Source organism: Sus scrofa, chromosome 13 (assembly GCF_000003025.6).
Source record: "Sus scrofa isolate TJ Tabasco breed Duroc chromosome 13, Sscrofa11.1, whole genome shotgun sequence".
Classification (NCBI taxonomy): domain Eukaryota; kingdom Metazoa; phylum Chordata; class Mammalia; order Artiodactyla; family Suidae; genus Sus; species Sus scrofa.
The window spans coordinates 17,703,394-17,725,764 of NC_010455.5; the positions used below are offsets into that span (position 1 = coordinate 17,703,394).

At 42.7% G+C, this 22,371-nt stretch overlaps 2 protein-coding genes across 2 annotated transcripts in view; both read right to left on the bottom strand.

Moving 5' to 3' along the window:
• Positions 1-22,371, bottom strand: part of OSBPL10 (oxysterol binding protein like 10) — a 381,121-nt gene that overhangs the window by 52,226 nt on the left and 306,524 nt on the right. The window lies entirely within an intron of this gene.
• Positions 1-22,371, bottom strand: part of LOC100526184 (oxysterol-binding protein-related protein 10) — a 47,158-nt gene that overhangs the window by 7,682 nt on the left and 17,105 nt on the right. The window contains exon 2 of the mRNA XM_021071499.1: positions 21,725-21,879. Coding sequence (XP_020927158.1) covers positions 21,725-21,879 — 155 coding nt within the window. The remainder of the gene's footprint in view (positions 1-21,724; positions 21,880-22,371) is intronic.

Here is a 22,371-nt window from a genome sequence, read left to right on the forward strand (position 1 = left end):
CAGTGCCATCAGGGAATTGACAGAAATGCAAAGTCTGGGCCCATCCCGCACTTCTGGAATCGAGACCTCTGGGCATGAGGCCCAGACCTGTATCATGTTTGCGTTTTGAGGTTTTTCAATTGAAGTGTAATTTAATTATGGTGCAGTGTACAGGCCTTGATGCATAATTTCAAGAGTTATGACAAATGCATCACTTTATATCCAATTACATTTTTTTAAACCATCTTAACTATTTTAAGTGTACAGGTCAGTAATCTTAACGACATTCACATCATATGGCAGATTTCTAGAACTTTTTCAACTTGCAAAACTGAAACTCTACATCCACTGAACAACACCCTGTTTCCCCTGCACCCCCTGCAGAACCTGAGTGTCACCAAGCCCCGCTCCCAACCCCCAGTGATTCTGAGAAAGCACTGCTCCAATGACGCCAGGCCACAGGGGCTCTGATGAACAGCCCAGAAAAGCAGCAGGCATGTTAAGAGACCCGGCACCCAGGAAAAGCTGCAGCAGGATGTGTGTCACTGCCCTCTTCTGATTCTCTAAACCCAACCCTGAGTGCCCAGTGTAGACATGGATCTAAACGCATACAAATGGGCAACCTTTCTCAAGATCTTGTGACGGCACAAGTTGAAGAAGTAAACTGTGCTTCTCAACATTAGACCAGGCTCTAGAAATTTCACATGACAGCCCTAAATCAGAAAGCGATAAGCTTTAACCGGAAGCTATAAACTTTTCCTCAGCAGCCACAGCAGGTGGTCATTTAATTCTAACTTTGACGTGTACCCTCCGTTTTGATCCTTTCTGCCTCTCACTTGGAATCCCCAACTGATTCTCTCCAAGGAAATAACCAGTGGCACTGCCAACCACGGCAAAGTTCTGATGAACAAGTCATTAAAAGGCAGAGGCATTTCTTGTTAGCGAGCCAGTGATTTAGGAGCACGAGGAAATCAAGAGCTAGGAAGTTTAGAAACAATCCAAAGCTTGGGCAGTTTTTGTTTTTTTTTTTTCTTTTTTGGCTTCCCCGAGGCATATGGAGTTTCTAGGCCAAGGATCAGATCCTAGTCACACTTGAGACCTAAGGTGCAGCTGCAGCACCACCAGATCCTTGACCTGTTGCGCTGGGCGGGGGTCGAACCTCCATCCCTGCACTACCAAGACACCGCCCAGCCCACTGCACCACAGCGGGAACTCCAGGGCAGTTTTAGACTTTTCACTTCTCTTCAAGAGTCTACGGTGTATGTTTATCATGTCCTCATTTCTGTAAAGACTCAAAAACTGAAGCAAGAGCATCTGGGAGAAAACAGGCCCTATGTAGCGTTTTGCAGGAAAAAATAAATAAATAAATAAAAATTTTAAAAACCACACCAGAAACAAAACCGCCACAGCTCTTAAATCTACAATGAAGAAATACCAATAAGGCTCCATTCAAGCTACAATCTCTAAATCCCACTCAATACATTTTGGCTCAAATAGCTGGCATTTTCTCTGCTTTTTAATTTGCATTATGTGCAGCTACTTTTCTAGCCACTGTGATAGCAGATATTAAAAGAAGGTTTCCTTGTACTTTCATTCAAATGAGAGTTGATATTCAGGATCTAAGAGGGTAATTGCAGCAATTCATTTTTTTTCATATTACTCCATTGTCATAAAATCTAAATGAGGCTAACTACGTCTTCTACATTAAAAACCGTCACAGTTTTATACCCTGCTCTGCCCCATTCTCAAAAGCTCTGTTCTACGAAAACTTCAAGGGCAAAGATGTGAGACAGCTGTAACCATCCCAGGGTAATGGGAACACTACATGGTGAGCACTACTAATGGTCGGAACTGTGGGATTAAAACTCTAATTTGAAAAGATACATGTGCCCCTATGTTCACAGCAGCACTATTTATTACAATAGCCAAGATGTGGAAACAACCTAAATGTCCACTGACAGATAAAAGGTTAAAGAAGGTGTGGTACAAATAGACAATGGAATATTACTTGGCCATAAAAAAGAATGAAACAATGCCATTTTCAGCAATATGGAGAGACCTAGAGATGATCCTACTAAGTGAAGTCAGACAAAGACAAATGCCATATAATATTATTTATATGGGGAATCTAAAATATGAGATGAATGAACTTATCTGCCAAACAAGAGAGACTCACAGACATAGAGAAGAGACTTGTGGTTGCCAAGGGAGGCAGATTGGAGGAGGGAAGTATTGGGAGTTTGGGCTTAGCCTATTTTATATAGAGAATGGATTAACAGCAAGGTCCTACTATACAGCACAGGGAATTAGATTTAATATTCTGTGGTAAACCACAATGGAAATGAAATAAAAAAGAGAGTGTGTGTATGTTTATAAATATTTGAATCACTTTGCTATACAGCAGAAATTAACATAACATTATAAATCAACTATACGTTAATCGAACACATTTTTAAAAAGAACTACGGGTTATTATATTTGCAAAAAAGAACAAAGTGAATTTTAAAGTTCAAATGTCTGGAGTTCCCATGTGGTACAGCAGGTTAAGGATCCAATATTGTCACTACTGTGGCTTGGGTCGCTGCTTCGGCATGGGTTCAGTCCCTGGCCTGGGAACTTCTACATGCTGCACGTGCAAAACAAAACAAACAAAAAACAGCTATATAAAATAAATAATAAGGTTTAAATGTCTCAGGTAGAATCTACATTTTTTAAAAGACTTAGTTGTTGGGGGTTGGTCTTTTTTTTTTTTTTTTTTTTTTTTTTTTTTTTGGCTTTTTAGTGCTGCACGTGAGTCATATGGAAGTTCCCAGGCTAGGGGAATCAGAGCTATAGCTGCTGGCCTACAACACAGCTACAGCAATGCCAGATCCGAGCCACATCTGTACCAGAGTCTGTGACACCACAGCTCATGGCAATGTCAGATCCTTAATCCACTGAGCGAGGCCAGGGATTGAACCAGCATCCTTATAGACACTAGTTGGGTTCATTACTGCTGAGCCACAACAGGAACTCCCATTTTTGTTTTTGTTTTTTTTTTTTTTTTCAGATCATTCTGATGCATAGAATTTCCATTTCTCCAGCATGACATGGCCCTGTGATTACTCTGGAAGCTAAGCTTTCTGTCACTGGTGTAGACATTTGATAAATGTTCTATCCATTCCATTCATAAAACATGATTTACAAACACACCCCTCATGTGAGTTTAAAAATACCCTATGTAGGTGATACTGTATTTGAAACTGATATTTAACTGAGTATTTTACCCTGCTATAATCCAATATCTTTAGAACTTTCAAAAAAAAAAAAGTTTAACTTCTGACACTAAATGCTTCATTTTTGAGAAATTAAATCTACTTTTTTTCCCCTGACATGACAAGTATCCTGCATAAACTGCCTTAAAACCAGCAACATCAGAACCTGGATGGAGAGGAGGGTTGTTTGAGTCACTACATATCTTGACATCTGCCTCAGAGCAAGACGTGGGCCCAGGGAGAAGGTAAGGGTGGAAGAACCAGAGCTCTCAGTAAGAGGATGCTGCTTCTTGGTAGATGACATTTCCAAGAAGGATGAGTGTACATGGCTGCTCATGACATCCCCACAGTGCCGTACCACCCTGCACACGAGCCACTACAAACACAGCAACGTGATGGCCCATCCCAGTACACAGCCCCTTCCGAGCCAACAACACAGCAATGATGCCATCCCATGACAGCCTCGGCAACACAAATTCATCTGAAATGAATGCTGAGTCATGAAACTGATTCAACTGAAGGGATCCTTCATAGGGAGATATTTCGCACTGGTGGCTGTGACCATGACAGTGGCCACCACTTCTTATCTCTAAAAGTACACCCAAGAAGAGGACACTGTAAAGGATTAATTGCTTAATACAAAAATTCTTATATACCAATTAGAAAGTCTCAGTGGGAGTTCCCTTCATAGCTCAGAGGGTTAAGGGCCCAATATTATCTCTGTGAAGATGTAGGTTTGATCCCTGGCCTCACTTTGTGGGTTAAGGATCTGGCATTGCCATAAGCTGTGCTGTAGGCTGCAGCTGCAGCTCTGATTTGACCGCTGGCTGGAGAACTTCCGTATGCCACAGGTGCAGCCATTAAACAAAAAAAGTTGAACTGAACTTGAAAACATTCAGGAGTTCCCTGGTGGCAGAGCAGGTTAAGGATCAAGCATTGTCATTGCTGTGGCACAGGTTACTGCTATGGCACGGATTCTATCCCAGGCCCAGGAACTTTTGCATGCTGCACCCACAGCTCCCCAAAAAAAGAAAAAAGAAAAATGTGCAAAGGCAGTGAACACCACATTAGAAACAAGAGAAATACAAATGGCTAATATTTATGTGATACATGTTCAACTTCACTCATAATTATAAAAATAGAAATTAACCAAGATCCCACTTATCTTCTTAAAAACAATGATAAGCAAATAGGACCTTGATACTAACTCCTAATGGCAAAAGAAGAGGAAACTAGCAGCCTTCACACACTGCCGCGAGTAAAAATTTGGCTCAGTCTTAAAGGGCAATTTGATAATACTTTGCAAATTTTTAAATTCCCACATGTTGGCTGAATTCCACTTAAATTCCACTGCTAGACAGTGACCCTACGTAAGATATATTTGCCTAAGTGTGCCAAATATGTGCAAAGAACCACTTGTTTAAAGAAAATAATAATTACAATCTAAATGTCTCTCCCTGGGCCAGGGAAACTGGTTAAATAAATCAAGGGATGTGATGCCATGAATTATGATATATATTCATGGAGTGGAATGCTTTTGCAGCTGCTAAAGGAAATGCAAACAATATACCTAAAGTATGCTGTTAAATTTAAAATTAAAGAGCCACATTATCCGTAGTGTGATTCCACTGTTGTAAAAAAATTTTAAATATATGTTTGCTGTGCATCACAGACTCCCTAGAAGAGACACAGTAGGAGGAAGCACTGAAACAAAGAAATAGTGGATTTTTACTTCTGACTTCTACAAATACTTTGTTTCACAGTAATATTTCGAGTCCTCCTCCTCCCCTGCTCAGCTCTGAACTGTGTGAACTGTCAAAGATGACCTCATGGTTCATTAATTCTTAATTCTCAGGCTCTTGGGAGCAGTGAGGTCAGGGGTGGGGGCGAGGAGCAGCAGCAGGCTGGGAAAAGTCAGTCTGGAAAATTTCACTGTGTGCAAAAAGCAAAGCCAGTTACTTCTCTCCCTATAATGTATCTAACTGACTGCTTTCTTCAGAAGGAACAGTTTAACAAATGGCTCTATTTCAGGCCAGAGGTTGATCCCAGTTTTATTTCCATGGTATAACTAATGTATTGGGTAACTGCCAACCAATCCACCTGCTGCAGAGGCTGAACAATGGCCCAAAGATGTCCAGTCCTAACCCCCAGGATGGTGACTGTGTTAGGTTACATGGCAACAGGGAATTAAGGGTGCAAACCAGCTGAGCTTAAAGTAGGGAGATTATCTCAGATTATCTGGGTGGCCAAATGTAACCACAAGGACCTTTACAAGTGAAAGAGGACAGAGTTCCTGTTGGCGCAGTGGGTTAGGAATCTGACTGCAGGAGCTCAGGTCACTACACAGGTACAGGTTCAATCCCTGGCCCAGAAAGTGGGTTAAAGGAGCTAGCATTGCTGCAGCTGCGGAGCAGGTTGCAACTATGCCACAGCAGCTCGGATTCAATCCCTGGCCCCAGAACTTCCACATGCCATGGGTATGGCTGTAAACTGGAGATTGACACTTGCCATCTGCCTCCATACAGACTGAATCATGACCCACTGCAGCTGCTGACCCTCAACCCCTTGAAAGGAGCTCAGGGTGGAGATCAGGACTGCACTCTGTGCTCTGGGAAAACTGGCAGGACAGGTCTTCAGATAGTTAGGTATTTTCAGAAGATGACTTTATGAACCCAATTGTTTCATCTCCTCTTATCTAAAAAAGCACTAAAATCCTTCATGGTGACATCTGCTCCCCGTGACTTATAGTAACCGTCACGAGACTAGCAGCAACATTCTTCCAAATGTGGGCTTGGTTTGCATGTACCTCTCCCCTTCACCAAAATCACACACATACTGGGACCTTTCCCACTACCTCTTTGGATCAGTTTCTCAGAGCTACCTAAAATGCCGCCTCCTGCACTACAGTTCTCCTTTTGCCCAAACAAAACTTAACTCTCAACTTTTAGGTTGTGCATATTTTTAAAGTCGACATGGCTATTAAAGAAAAAAAAAGTGGGAAAAAAAAAAAAAAGAAAAAAGGAGTTCCCATTGTGGGGCAGTGGAAATAAATCCAACTAGGAATCATGAGGCTGCAGGTTCGATCCCTGACCTTGCTCAGTGGGTTAAGGATCTGGTCTTGCCGTGAGTTGTGGTGTAGGCTGCAGCTGCAGCTCGGATCTGGCATTGCTGTGGCTGTGGTGTAGGCCAGCAGCTATAGCTCCGATTAGACCCCTAGCCTGGGAACCTCCACATGCCGTAGGTGTGGCCCTCAAAAAAAAGCAAAAAAAAAAAAAAAAAGGTGGAAGAGGAAGTCAGAAGAGAAGTCAGAGGGAGAAAGAACTATGGAAGCTGAGTCAAAGAAATGCAAGGTTCCTGGCCCTGATGGTGAAGGAAGGGGCTCCAAGCCAAGGAATACGAGTGGCTGCTAGAAGCTGGAAAAGCCATGGAAATGGGTCTCCCCAGAGCCTCCACAAAGGAGTGCCATCCTGCTAACAACACCTGGATTTCAGCTCACTGACACCTGTGTAAGGCTTCGAACTTACAGGACTGTAAGAAGATATGTTTTTTCAATGAGATCCTGCTTGTATGGCACAGGGAATCATATCTAGTCACTTGTGATGGAACAAGATGGAGGATAATGTGAGAAAAAGACTGCATATGTATGTATATGTATGACTGGGTCACTTGGCTATACCTCAGAAATTGACAAAACATTGTGAATTAACTATAATAAAAAAATTTTAAAAAGAGAATATGCAGAAATCAATCACATTTTCTGTACACTAACAATGGACTACTAGAAAAGGAATACAAAAATATAATAACTTTTAAAATTACACCCCAAAAAATAAAATACCTAGGAATAAACCTGACCAAGGAGGTGAAAGATTTATATGCTGAGAACTATAAAACATTGATCAAGGAAATTAAAGAGGATTCAAAGAATTAGAAAGATATTCCATGCTCCTAAGTTGGAAAAATTAATACTGTAAAAATGGCCATACTGCCCAAAGCAATCTACAGATTCAATGCAATCCCTATCAAGATACCCATAACATTTTTCATAGAACTTGAACAAAAAATCCAAAAATTTATATGGAACCACCAAAGAGCTAGGATTGCCAAAGCAATCCTGAGGAACAAAAACCAAGCAGGAAGCATAACTGTCCCAGACTTAGGCAATATTACAAAGCCACAGTCACCAAGACAGTGTGGTACTGGTAACAAAATAGACATACAGACCAGTGGAACAGAATAGAGAACCCATAAACAAACCCAGACACTTACAGTCAGTTAATCTTCAACAAAGGAAGCAAGAACATAAAATGGGAAAGACAATCTCTTCAATAAGTGTTACTGGGAAAACTGGACAACTGCATGTAAATCAATGAAACTGGCACACACCTTCACACCATGCACAAAAGTAAACTCAAAATGGCTTAAAGACTTAAATATAAGACAAGACTCCATCAGACTCCCAGAAGAGAACTTAGGCAAAACATTCTCTGACATCAACCTTACAAATGTTTTCTCAGGTCAGCCTCCCAAGGCAAAAGAAATAAAAACAAAAACCAACCAATGGGATCTAATCAAACTGATAAGCTTTTGCACAGAAAAGGAAACCATAAAAAAAAAAAAGACAGCTTACAGAATGGGAGAAAATAGTTTCAAATGATATAACTGACAAGGGCTTAATATCTAAAATATACAAACAACTTATACAACTCAATAGCAAAAAAGCCAACAACCCAATGGAAAAATGGGCAAAAGACCTGAATAGACATTCCTCCAAAGAGATACAGATGGCTAATAAGCACATGAAAACAGGCTCAACATCACTGATTATTAGAGAAATGCAAATCAAACTACCTCACACCAGTCAGAATGGCCATCATTAAGTCCACAAACAACAAATGCTGGAGAGGGTGTAGAGAAAAAGGAACCCTTCTGTACTGTTGGTGGGAATGTAAATTGGTACAACCACTATGGAAAACAGTATGGAGGTAACTCAGAACACTAAACATATAACTACCACATGATCCAGCAATCCCACTCCTGGGCATACATCCGGACAAAACTTTCCTTGAAAAAGACACATGCACCCGCATGTTCATTGCAGTACTCTTTACGACAGAAACAACTTAAATGTCCATCGACAGACTATTGGATTAAGAAGATGTGGTATATATACACAATGGAATACTACTCAGCCATAAAAAGAACAAAATAATACCATTTGCAGCAACATGGATGGAACTGGAAACTCTCACACTACGTGAAGTAAGTCAGAAAGAGAAAGACAAATATCATATGATATCACTTATATCTAGAATCCACAGCAAAGAAAATCATGGACATGGACTACAGACTTGTGGTTGCCAAGGGGGAGGGAGATGGAGAGGGATGGATTGGGAATTTGGGGTTAATAGATGCAGAATATTGCCTTTGGAATGGATAAGAAATGAGATCCTGCTATATAGTATATTCCATCCTGCTGTATAGCACTGGGAACTATGTCTAGTCACTTATGATGGAGCATGATAATGTGAGAAAAAGAATGTACATATGTATATGTGACTGGATCACCTTGCTGTACAGTAGAAAATTGACATAACACTGTAAACAATCTATGATAGAAAAAATAAAAATCATTTTTTAAAAAAGGAGTTCCCATTGTGGCACAATGGAAATAAATCCCACTAGGAACCATGACATTGTGGCTTCAATCCATGGCCTCGTTCAGTGGGTTAAGGATCTGGTGTTGCCATGAGCTGTGAGGTGGTAGCTGTAGCTCTGATTAGACCCCTAGCCCGGGAACCTCCATATGCCCCGAGTGCGGCCCTAAAAAAGCAAAAAAAAAAAGAATATGTGTTTTTTAAGTTTTAAGTTTTTAAGTTTTGAATCTGTGCCCATTTGTTACAGTGGCAAGAGGAAACTAATCCAACCTAATATTCTCTTCATTTCTCTACACTCCAGACTTCCTCTGGAGGACAAAGCTGTGAAAATCGTTCCCCTTGGGCAGCCCACCTTACTGATACCCAATGGCCTGGGCCCACCCTGCCAGGTGGCTGGATGATTTTAGGATTTCCTCAGAGAGCAGACAGACCAGGCGCCTGCCTTGCAACAACACTGCCTTGATGATTCTTAAATCAGCTACATCTGGAGAAGCCTCATTTGAAAAAGCTATTAATGGAAGCCCTTTGTAAATCAGGCCCCAATGTATAACAAAAGTACATATCATCATTTACACCCACACTACTCTTTTGGAAGACTAGACAAGAGAAATGAATCTAGTTCGAGGAAACCAGAATAGGAGAACAAAAGGTATCCTACAAGTTTCTCAACATACTTCTTATCTACAGATAGGGATAAGAGAGGCAGGTCAAAGGACAATGTGAGCAGCACTTAGCTTCATGAGTACCTACTACGTGCTGAACTGAGCTGAACACTGATAAGACACCGTCTCATCTAGTTCTCCTACTTCCACATCAGGGAATTACTATGATCCTTAGTGTTGATATTCACATGCCCGTGCTCTCACAGGCAGTAAGTCAAAGGGCTGGGGTCCAACCCACTCTGTTAGCCTCCAGAGTGGGGACCCTAGAGACACATCATGCCAATCCCCTCATCAACGGATGGCTTAAGCTGACATCTAATCTAGACCAAAATGCCCAAGAGAAGAAATACAACATCCACTTCTGAGATGGGTGGCGACCTGGGACCCCTTCCTGCAATCTTTGCACCTGGACAAACATCTCCTCCAGATACAAAGAAATGATAAGGGACTAAAAATAACTGCACACCTGGGCAGCTGGGGCAAATTGTGAACAACATAAAGACCACAAACTGTCACTTCTAAGGTGTCTGGAGCAAAAGCAGGGTCCTGCATGGGGTCCCTGCACACAGCACTAGCAAAGGGGTGGGCAGACCACCTACGTCACCCTGTCCTGCCTGACCCTCACCCCATCTAAGGGACCAGCTTACAGTCCCTCAGGGAGCGAGCAAGGGAACCTGATAGCTTGTTCTCGCTTCCTTGTGTTGCAGCCTGAACTCCTTGTCTGGCCTCTTGTCAAATGCTACTGATTAAAGAGTCCAAGGACCTGGGTCTCTAACTCTTCAGTCCTATGATCTAGAAATGCAGTCAAGTAACTGCACCTCTCCAAAATACCGCTGCGACGTTGAAGCACTTCTTACTCATCTCACAGCCAAATTATCTAAAACAGAATCTCTGACTGTCTTTGTTATATTTTATATCTTATGTTCTACCCGTTGCTTCTTCAAGGAATCTCTGTTCTGCAAAATATAAACAAAAAAGCTGCTTTTGTGAGATGGCCATCTGATGCTTATAAAGGCCTTCAATTCAGGCTCAGGAAGGGATCATTTTGACATCTGTCTGCACTTCTCACCTGGTGAAGAACCACTGATCTCTCACAGCAATATCTAAAACAGAAGGTGTTTTCTCATTATAGGATTTTTTATGTAAGATCTCATTTTAAATAAAGTGTTTAATTCCTATGTAAACTATATTCAAAATATCCTGTGATAAGCTACAGAGAAAAGAATATGAAAAAGGATATATATATGCATAACTGTCACTTTGCAATACAGTAGAAATCAACACATTATAAATCAACTATTTTAGTTTATTCAATAAACTAAAAAACGTGTTTAGCTCTAAAAGTACATCATAATGAAATAAAAAGGCATGTACACATAAAAGTACTTCCTTTCTCTTGCTTGTTATTTCTTTTCTCACTTCAGGAATCTGGTTTTTAGTCACTATAAGAAAAATCTCACGTTTCCCAGAGGAGTTGTTTTCTCCCTGAATTACATAATATGTTTCTTTTTTAAGACAGAACTACAAGCTGCCTCTGCATTTTAGTACAGGAGCCAGAGAAAAGAAGATATTTGGAATCTGAAGACAATTTCCAAAAGATATTGTTATTCATGGTGTAGGTCCGTTTCTAGAAAAACCCACAAAGCCATTCTAAACTCAGAATGTGAATTAAATACTATACATTTGCTACAAGAAGATCTCATACTCTGGCAATATTACTTTAAAAATAACTAAAACAATCAAGTTTTATACATTTCTTCTTCTCTTTAAAGGAAAGCAATTCTGATGAGATGGAAGAAACTGTGGAGAGAGATGTAGCAATTTCCACAGTCTTAAGGACTGATACACTATTCTCAGATAGGTTTAATTTCATTTCCAAAAAAATTATGGTTTTTTTTACCAATAGCCAAGACATGGAAGCAACCTAAATGTCCATCAAGAGAGGAATGAATAAAGAAGATACGGTGCATATATACAATGTAATTGTTGCTCAGCCATAAAAAAGAATGAAATAATGCCTTTTGCAGCAACATGGATGGACCTATAGACGTTATTGTACTAAGTCAAAGAAAGACAATGAGATCACTTGGATGTGGAATCTTTAAAATATGATACAAATGAACTTATTTACAAAACAGAAACAGATTCACAGACTTCCAGAACAAATTTATGGCTACCAAAGGAAAGGTGGGGCGTAGGACTAGACTTGGGGTTTGGGACTGGCAGATATACACTACTGTATATGGAATGGTCAATGGGGACCTGCTGTAGAGCACAGGGAACTCTACTCAGTATTCTGTGATAACTTACATGGAAAAAGAATATGAAAAAGAACGGAATATGTGTATATGTACAACGGAATCACTGCGCTGAACAGAAGAAATTAACACAACATTGTTAATCAAATATTCTTCAATAAAATTTTAAAAATCGGAGTTCTTGTCGTGGCTTAGCAGAAACAAATCTGACTAGCATCCATGTGGACGCCGGTTTGATCCCTGGGCTTGCTCAGTGGCTTAAGGATCTGGCCTTGCCGTGTGCTGTGGTGTAGGTCACAGACGCAGCTCGGATCTGGTGTTGCTGCGGCTGTGGTGTAGGCCGGCAGTTTTAGCTCTGATTTAACCCCTAGCCTGGGAACCTCCATATGCCATGGGTGCGTCCCTAAAAAAAGAAAAAAAAAAAATTTAAATGAGAAAAAAACTTATGGTTTCCTTTTCCTCCAAATGGCTGTCTTTCTGCTACTTTTCTTACACTTATTCACGATGAGGTCATTGCTGGGATTACCACAGCCAATAAAGAGAGCCATGTGTGACATAGGACAGTCCAGTGTCTAATTAGCTGGCATAGATGGTGGATGGCAGAGAAAAGGGGCCAGGGGCTTTGGGGGAGTGATGGCTAAGAATTGTCATCAGAATTGTCATCAGAAGGGAAAGATGATGATGGGACAGGGTGTCACCTGGTAGCACCTGTCACCTCACAAAGCCCCCGCTGGCTCTTGCTGTTCTAATATCTGCAGGGGCAAGGAGAGCTTTGGTCCTAGATGACTCGGGACAGAATGGGTAGTCAAACAGCTGCTGGCAAAGTATACTCAAGTGTCAGAGAGGAAGCTGGGTCATAAATCCGGAGGGGGTGAAATCACTACCAGGATTTAGACAATTTCATTCACATTCTGCCATTACCAAAAAATTAAACATTTACAATTCTAATATAGAATAGAGGCAACCCCTGCACTGAACAGCCCCCATAATGCATCTACAAAACTCAATTCACATTGCAAAAGGGACATGAGAACCCACTGATTAATTCGGGCAGAGCCCGAAGGGTATGTGAAAAGATTTTCCTCTTTTCTTCCCCAAGATCATAAATCTCTGAGCATTGACTTCCCATCCGAGGAAAGCGAACATCATGGGAAGCAGCATATGAAGCACCTGGAGAAAAGTTATTCATCATGGACTAATGAAAATTTAAGTCAGGCAGATGGTACCATTTCTTGGGATGAGATAGGCAAGGGGGGAAGCGGAGGCAGTTGTAAAGTTTGGGGCCACATTGTTAGAAAGAGAATAACTACCCAATTTGACAGAACACTAAAATTGATCATAGCACATGGCTACAATCTCTTCAACTATTTGCCTCTGGTTCAGATCTGACTTTCTCCCTTTGTGGTAACAGGACTGATAGGAAGGCAGCAAGAAGAGGAAGAGGGGGAGAGAGGGTAAGTGGGGGAGGAAGAAGAGGAGAGAGAGAAGGAGCCGGGAGGGGAGGAGGAGGGGGAGGGAGAAAGGGAGAGGGCAATGGGAGGGGGGGAAGGGGGAAGAAGGGGAGGGACAGGGAAGGACAACCCATAACTAAACACTGCAGTGTTTTAAAGCCCTCTCTTTCATTCACCAGTTTCAAAGCGCTTAATCCTGTGGGAACGGCTGCGGGCTGGAAGAAATTATACCACTCCGTGCTGATTTTTTTCATATGGCTCCAGTTCCCAAGTAGCAAATCCAAAGCACTCTGGTGGGTGTTTATGTCACAAAGCCATGGGGGAGGGGAGGGGAGGGATGGGACCACCCCTAAGGCTCCCCCCAGACTGGCTTGTTCCAGTGTTGAACCCACTGGAATCTGCAGACACACCTTCCTGCCCCCCTCCCCACTGAAGGTGTGCCTGGGGGCTTTCCACGCCACCCCACCTCTCTCTCATAAAAGCAACACCAGCTAAGAAAACGAAACTTTATTATCACCCCAGAAAGGAGAGAGGAAGAAAGGAAAAGGAAAGAAGGGAAGAACAAGTCCTTGAAAAAGTAGCATGACGAAATGAAGCCCCCAAACTGCACAGGAAATTATGCTGTCAGGCCTATAGTCTCAGAGAGCTCATTAATTCAGCCAGAAGCCAAGTTCAAGAAGCCCTTGAAAAATGCATACAAAGCTTAGGCTTATGGGTGATGGTGTTTGCTATTAATTTGTTAAGAAGAAAGGAGGGCAGAAAAAAGCCTTTTCTGTCAGCCATGGGAGACACCATAATCAGAGCCTGTGTGAGCCCCACAGAAACACACCTCCACATTCCCCGCATCTCACAGGTGGTCACAACAGCCGCGGGGCCACCCACCACCAGCAGCTCCCTGGTGCTGGCAACCTAACCTGGAAACACCACTTGGCTAAAGACCGTTTCTCCCGCTTCTAAACCCAAGATAGCAAAAGTAATAACTATTGTGAAAAAAAGCACAGGAGTTAATAAAATAAACTGAGTATCTTAGCTCAGGCCAACAAAATACCACAGATTGGTTGGTTAGTCTCTTACAGTTCCGGAGGCTGGAAGTCCAAGACCAGGGGCTTCTGGTGAGGGCTCTCTTTCTGGCTTACAGACGGCTGCCTTTTGCTCTATCCTCACAGAGTGGAGAAAGAAGAGAGGTCTCCCTCTTCTCCTCTTATAAGGCTACAGTCCTATTGGATTAGGGCCCCCCCTTATGACCTCATTTAACCTTAACTGTCTTCTAAAGACCTAACCCTCAGATACAGTCATATTGGAGGTTAAGGCTTCCACATAGGAATTTGTGGACAGGGAGTTGCACAATTCAGCTCACAGTACTGAGCTATGAAGATCTGCTAAACTTAGGAGTCCTTCATTCAATGGTCAGCACAGAGTAGCTCAATTAATGTTTGAAGAATGAACACATAACTGAGAAGATGAATAATTACTACCTTCCTATGCTAGGACTCAGAGCAAACTTGTGAGGAAGCAAACTTGTAAAGGTTCACTCCTATTGCTGCGTAAGACAGGATTTCTTTCATTCTAAAGGCTGAATATTGCTGCAGAGGCACCGGTTCGATCCCCAGTCTGGGAATTTCCATATGCCACAGGTGCAGCCCTTAAAAAAAAAAAAAAAAAAAAAAGGCTGAATAAGAATCCATTGTAGATTTATACCACATTTTCTTTATTCATTCATCCATTTGTTTCCACCACTTGGCTATTATGAAAAATGCTGCTGTGAACACTGGGGTACAAATATCCCAGGAACCTTCCTAGAGGTTTTTTTTTTTTTCATTAAATACACAAAAATGCTATTTTCTGGATCATCCAGTAGTTCTGATTTTTTGAGAAACCTCCAGGCAGTTTTCTAGGAGCCTGTGTCTTTGAGGCCATCTGGAGTGACTGCAACAAACCTGAGACCACTCACTGGTAGAATTCTTATTGGGTGAGAAAATTAAATGGAGCTATTGCTTGAGCTACTAAATGTTGGCGTCTCAGTCATTGGTAGCTAAAAGAATCCTCCTGGACGCAGGAGATGGTGTGGTATATAGGAAAGGGTACTGGCTTGGGAGAAAAAGTCTAGAAATCCATTTTGCCTCTATCACGGATCAGGAGATCTGGAACTTTAAGCAAGTCTGTCAGAAACTCCATTTTGGGGAGTGGCCATCTGACCCCTAAAGACTATTCTAAGATTTAATGACTCAAAGGTCAAGGAGGGCAAAAATGTCTGTCCTATAAGATCTGGGAAGAAGACGCAATCAACTCTCTGACGACAGGACGGGAAGTGGAGTAGGAAGGGGTAATCATATCACCACAGACTTACTTGTAACAAAGTGCAAATGTGATCATAACCAACAACATTTCCTAGTATAGCAACCATTTAGAACTAGACTTTGCAGAGTTAGCACAGAATTCACTAAAATGACTTTCAACCATTATAAGGAAATATGCTCAAACAGGTGACAACAAATAAGTGTCAAATATTTTCAACAAATCTGTAAGGTTAAAAGTTTGTGTTGGAGTTCCCATCGTGGTGCAGCAGAAACAAATCCCACTAGGAACCATGAGGTTGCACGTTCGATCCCTGGCCTCGCTTAATGGGTTAAGGATCTGGCGTTGCCATGAGCTGTGATGTAGGTCGCAGATGCAGCTCAGATCTGGCGTTGCTGTGGCTGTGGTGTAGGCTGGCAGCAGCAGCTCTGATTAGACCCCTAGCCTGGGAACTTTCATATGTCGAAGGTGCGGCCCTAAAAAGACAAAAGACCCCCCAAAAAATTAAAAAAATAATAAATACATAAAAGCTTGTGTTAAAAGAATTATCCAGGTGTTCCCTGGTGGCTCAGTGGGTTAAGGACTCAGTGTTGTTCCTGCTGTAGTGCAGGTCTGACCCCTGGCCTGGGAACTTCCCACATGCTACTTGTACAGCCAAAAATTTAAAAAATAATAAAAATTTTAAAAGAACTATCCAAAGGATCAAAACAGCGTATTACCTAATTTTCAAAAACCTGTCACCTGTTTCTTAGGCTCAATCAACATCTATCAGGTAGATGGATTTTTTTGTGTTTTTTTGGTTTGTTTGTTTTTGGTTGTGCCCGAAGCACTCAGAAGTTCCCAGGATCGAACCTGCACCAGAGCAGTGACCCACAATAGTACAGCAACCCACTGCAGTAACACCACCAGATCCTTAACCTCCTGCATCCCAAGAGAACTCCTACAGGTAGGCAGATTGATGTATGTGGAGGTGGGGACCAAAAAATGATAAAAATGGTTGAGAGGATTAGATGGGTCAGCCTTCAAGTTGAGTGTCAGAGGGTTTCAAAACCGACAGCTTTATATGTTAAGTGGTTCAAAAGTTCAGTGCAAGAACAATTCAACCAAGGGCATAAAAATCCTTGAGACAAAATTCAGCAAAATCTTTTCTGTTTCTTTCTTTTGTTTGTAAAACAATTTCCTCCCTTGGGGAAGGGGGGATTATGACATGCTTCCTTGAAAATTAAATTCTGCAATTTTCTAACCAAAGCCCATCTGGCTAATTTATATGCAGACCTAGTTCTTAGTACTTAGGGGTATTATGAGAAGTCTTCCTGCTAGATGTGGGTGTGGGGGTTGTGGGGTGTGTGGTCTCTTAATAGCATTGCTGCCACTGTGATTCAGACAATTAGGCAGTCTTCTAAACAGTCAACTCAGGGGTTGATGGGAGCTGAGGGTGAGCTCCTGAGAAGGGCTTCAAGACCCCCTGCTTGGAGGGCCCCAGGGGAGGGATTAATCGGACTGACTCTTCATCTCATCCCCAGGCCAGGGGTAGGTGTCTGGGCACCACAGAATCGCCTCAAATGATTAACACAGCAGGCATTACACTAAACAAAGGAAGTCAGACTCACTGAGAACACACCACAGGACTCCATTTACATGGCGTTCCAGAAAAGGCAAAAACTGAGAGGACAGAAAACAGATGAGCCATTGCCGAGGGCTAGAGGGGGAGTTCAATATAAAGGAAGAGAAGGAAGTCTTGGAAAGGGATGGAACCGTTTTAATGAATCAAAGTAGAGAAGTGATACCATCGGATTTTAAAGGGGTGAGCTTTACTACTTATGAATTACACCTCAAGAAACCTGACTTTGAAGACAAAAATTAAGGTTTTTGTCCCTCCAAAAAGGCGGGTAAACATGGTGACATGTGAGGTGTCATTCAGGATTTCCCCATGTCACTCTCTGCTTTCTTATTCCAATAGCCCAGCCAGTCAGGAGCCAGCGCTGGGCATGGACACCACTCCAAGTATTTCCATCAGAAAGGGATCTGATAGGGGAACTAGGTGCTTACAGCAGCCCTGGTCTGGAGGAACAGAAGCATCCCCTTAGACTTTTTAATCCCAGGACACAGCATTGCAGGTGCCCTTGGTCAAAGTGTTGGGAAGTTGCTGCCATGGCCCCCACAACAGCCTCTCCAGCCAATGCAGGGCGCACAGAGGCCCCAGAACAAGGAGTCTGGCCACTGCACCCGCCTCTAAACACACACCCGTGACCTCGTCTGCCAGCAGCACCAGCAGGAGGAACCTGGTCTCCAGATCAGCTTCCAGATCTCACACGAATGCATTGAGGAAACTGTCGTGCATTATGAGGCATCACTGGGAGAGAGCCTGAGACAGGAATTTGAGTTGTCAGGTTTCCAGTCGGGAATATTGATGAAGGTCAAGAGAGCCAGGCCCAGTGTCCCTCTGTCCTGAAAGAAGACATCCTTCGACAAAGAAAACATAGCACAAACTTTTTTCTGTCTAAGCTTGCATTTCAAGTGGTGTTCAGAGAGTTGAAATACTGATCTACTGACAGGGAAACCAAGACCCTAACTCACTGCATTATGGAAGAATATTTCATTTTCACATGCAGTTAGCTCCAGCCCCAGGAGAACAAAATGTTGAGGTTACTGCATTTGATAACAGAGCCAAGCACAATTCTTACTCATGGATTAAATACACACTGGCCTTTGATTCTACTCTGTTGAGAATGAGACAGAGCTTGAAAACACATTCATTTTCCGGATATCTCTAAGTTACTTCATGGTAAGCCAGAACCAGGGGAAGGGAGTGTGACACTGTGATTTATGATTAAAATACATATATTTGCTTTTTTTGGCCATGCCCATGGCATTCACAAGTTCCCAGGCCAGGAGCTGAACCCATGCCACAGCAGTGACAGCACCAGATCCTTAACCCACTGAACCACTGGGGAACTCCTGTACTTGATTTTTGTTCCTATTTTGGCCACAGAGCTCCTACAACCCTTGGAATTAAGAGTTGAGAGAGATAAAAAGTGTCTTTTGTTATGTTAATGGATGGCTTCTAGAAAGCCCCTAGGTCTCCAAAGGAGGGAGATGGTTACCAGCTGAGCCAATCTCCTAAAGAGAGGGTTTGAGCTTTGGGTTTTATCTGCTGACTTCGGAAGGGGAGAGGGACTAGAGGTGCTTTAATCACAGGAGAACCACCACTGGTCAAGAATTTAATCCACCACGCCTATGTGATGAAGCCTCCATAAAAACCCTGAAGAAAAGTGTTCTGAGAGCTTTCCAACTGGTGAACGCCTGGAGGTGCGGGGAGGGTGGTACAGGGGCGTGGAAACGCAGAGCTCCTTCCCACATCCCTTGCCCTAAGCATCTGGTCCATCGTTCCTGAACGACATCCTTTAGTATAATAAACTAGTAAATGTTTCTCTGCATTCTGTGAGCTGCTCTAGCACATTAATCAAGCCTGAGGAGGAGGACATGGGAGCCTGGTTGGTCAGAACCAACCACAGGTTGACGCAGCACAGGTGACACAAGCACAGGTGACAACCTGGACTTGTGATGGTATCTGAAGTCGGGAGCCAGGGGTGGTCTTGTAGGACTGAGCCCTTAACCTGTGGGATCCGATGCTTTCTCCAGGCAGACAGTATCAATATTGAGTTGAACTGTAGGATACCCAGTCTGTATCCAATGAGAATTGATCGAGTTAACTGCTTGATGGCATTAAACACACACACACACACACACACACCGGAGTGAGGTACCTTTTATATCCTAATTTATGCCCCTAAAGACCTAACATGATCCAAGCAATAAACCAGAAGATAATTTTTAGCTAAAGTACCACCATCACTACAATGCTTGGTCTCCCAATGACCACTCAACATAGTATCTAGATACTCTATATCGAAAGGGATAAGGAACCTTCTCACAGGGCATTGTTAACCTTTAAGAATTTCACTTCATTCCTTCTTGGGTTTCTCTCCAAACTGTACCAAAAGGAGGCCATGGAGATATTTTCCTTTTTCCGACAGGAAAACTATCATGTGGCTATGGCTAACTTCCTCAACTACTACCACCAGGAAGAAAAAAAAAAAAAAAATGACAAAGCACAAAGCCTAAAATGAAAATTGTATCCAACCCATACTAGCTGTTTGGGTTGCAACAATCATCTACCCGAGTCATCCCTGGAAAAAATGAGGGAAGTCTTTTCCAAAGAATTCGAATTCACCCTTCTCAGAAAACAATCACACCTGTAACACACCCCATAGGCCTCTCACTGCTTTAAGGGATTTCCAGAAAATATCTTCTGCTGTTCTAACAAAACGATTAAGAGCAAAAACGACAACTGGAAATTAACGATTATTCCTAACTTAAGGGGAAAAATGTCCTGCCTAATTCTTTTCCTTCAAGCCTTTTTTTTTTTTTTTTTTTTTTTTTTTTTTTTTTTTTTGCCACACCCACAGCATGTAGAAGTAACAAGAGCCACAGCAGTGACAATACCAGATCTTTAACCCGATGTGCCACCAGGGAATTCAGTGTTTTTAAAAAGCTGAACTTGGGAGCTAGCTATGGACAATAATATGTTATCTTCTGCCGATGCTACTGAATGGCAAAGTGGGCAATAATTTTTTTGTAAAAAGAATAGACCTGGTTTTCCAACTTCAGGGTTGGAGGAAGCACCTATAGGAAAAACAGAACACACACTACGAGGGACTCAGAATGAATCAGATCACCAGCCCCAATAATAAGCTTATTAGGTTATAGCCCCTGTTAAGTTTTGCCCAAGATGCTACTGGAAATGAGGATCTTAACAATTATTTCTCAAGATCTAATAACTTCTCTACTCTTTTAATTTCCCTCTAGAGTGAGATTTAAGTATGTGTGTTACAGTATAAATTCCTAAAGGTTCTTATCCAAGGGAATGAAAGGGATTGTCGTTCTCAGCCCCTTGGCAGCTAAGCACCCCTCCTCAAACATTCCCCCACCCGAGTTTCTCAAAAAGCTACCTGAGAGCAAGGCTCCAATCATTTTCTCAGTTGCCAACTTACCTTCCAACACATCTACACGTCAGCTGCAAGTGTTTTCCAACCTGAAACTTGGGGTATAGGTAGCAGCAAATGTCTTTCAAAATCTCCCATCCCCCACCACCTCATAACGCACAAGGCACCTTATAGATGCTGGTGAAATACTCATAGGCAGGCTGATCCTGCCTCTGTAAGACCTAAGCTACCACGTCACCATCAGAGAATAGAATCATGTGAAGCTTGGAGAAACGTATCAATGGATAACCAAGACCATTGGATTGAAGGAGCTGCCTGGGGGCTTGCAACCTTACAATATAGATTTTGTGAGTGTTTTACAATTTTCAGTTGAATTGATTTGAACCGATTTCAATTCAAATGTAGAACCACCTATAACATCCAGGTGAAGCAGGTCCCAGCCTGGTGCCCCAGATGGTGTCAACAGGACACATGCATCCAAAGAAGAAAAACAGAAATTCATTCTTGATACAAGGTGAAATTGACAAAAGGAAGGCTGCATTTGACCTCCCTCCTGCTGCCACTTAGAGGCAGTTAGGAGCATCGTGCGGGCGGATGACAGGGTCCAGGGAGCCTGTGGGGGCCTGGCTGGCTGCTAAGGTCTGCAGGGCTGCTCCTCCCTGGACCTGGGCTGCCATGCAATGCCTAGAAAAGTCCCAGCCACTGCCCACGGGCCCGGCCCGGTTCTGCAGCATGCAGGAATCGAGCATGTGAGGCAGGAGCTCGTGTTACTGGCACAATCACACAAAGAAGCCAATTTTCAGGGGAGCGACATAATATATTGTAACTGCTCCCATCATGTCAACAGGAGTGGCCTTAACGGGTGTGTTAGAATTTCTCCCACTAGATGTGAAAATGACTCCCGTTTCAATGAAAACAGGAGATTTCCCCATCGTTAGGCTCACAATCTACCCCACCCACCACCCCGGCACCTGCCAGGCACCAGAACAGAAGTGCCAGGCGTGCCCAGAGAGCCGATTTTCTCTCCCTGGGCAATGCCTCCGTTTTATAATTGGTCTCCTCTTAAAACCCAGAGATGAGCAAGTTACAAATACAATCACTCTAGTTCTGAACAAGCGCTAACACAAGCCACGCAAGTGCTAGGAGAGGACGGCAAGCTTACCTCTGGCTCTGATGGGAAGGTTTGTTCGTCCTCAGCTGAGTTGGGTAAAATGGCCCAGGTGATGCTGGCACTGGCTGATGGCAAAGAGCTGAGTGTCCCATTTTTCAGCTGCTCTGTGGAGTGTGACTTGGGCCCGTGCCATCCCAGGATGTTTTCTGAAATAAAGACTTAGAATGATGCCAAGTATTTTCCATTTACAGCTCAAGAAACATCACTGCCTCACTGTGTATGGAGACCACCTTGAAGGGAGCCCAATTTTAAGTGGACCTGGGTAGATTTAATTGGGACTTGATTTGAATGAGGTACCAAGAGTCAATTCGGATCACCTATTTATAAATTAATTTCCACATCATACCCATATCAGAACCACCACAGGCTGTGATGCTCCCTGTCCTGGGACAAAAACAATTCACATTTTACCAAGGCCATATTTCCTTCCTTCCTTCCTCCCTTCCTTTCTTCTTTTCTTCTTCCCTCCCCTTCTCTCCCTCCTTCCCTCTCTCTCTTCCTTTTTCCTTCCCTCCTTCCTTCCCTCTTTCCTTTTTATCTTTTGGCCATGCCACAGCAGGCATAAGCTTCCATGCCAGGGATCAAACCCCACATCACAGCAATGAGCTGGACCCTGGCAGTGACACCACCAGGTCCTT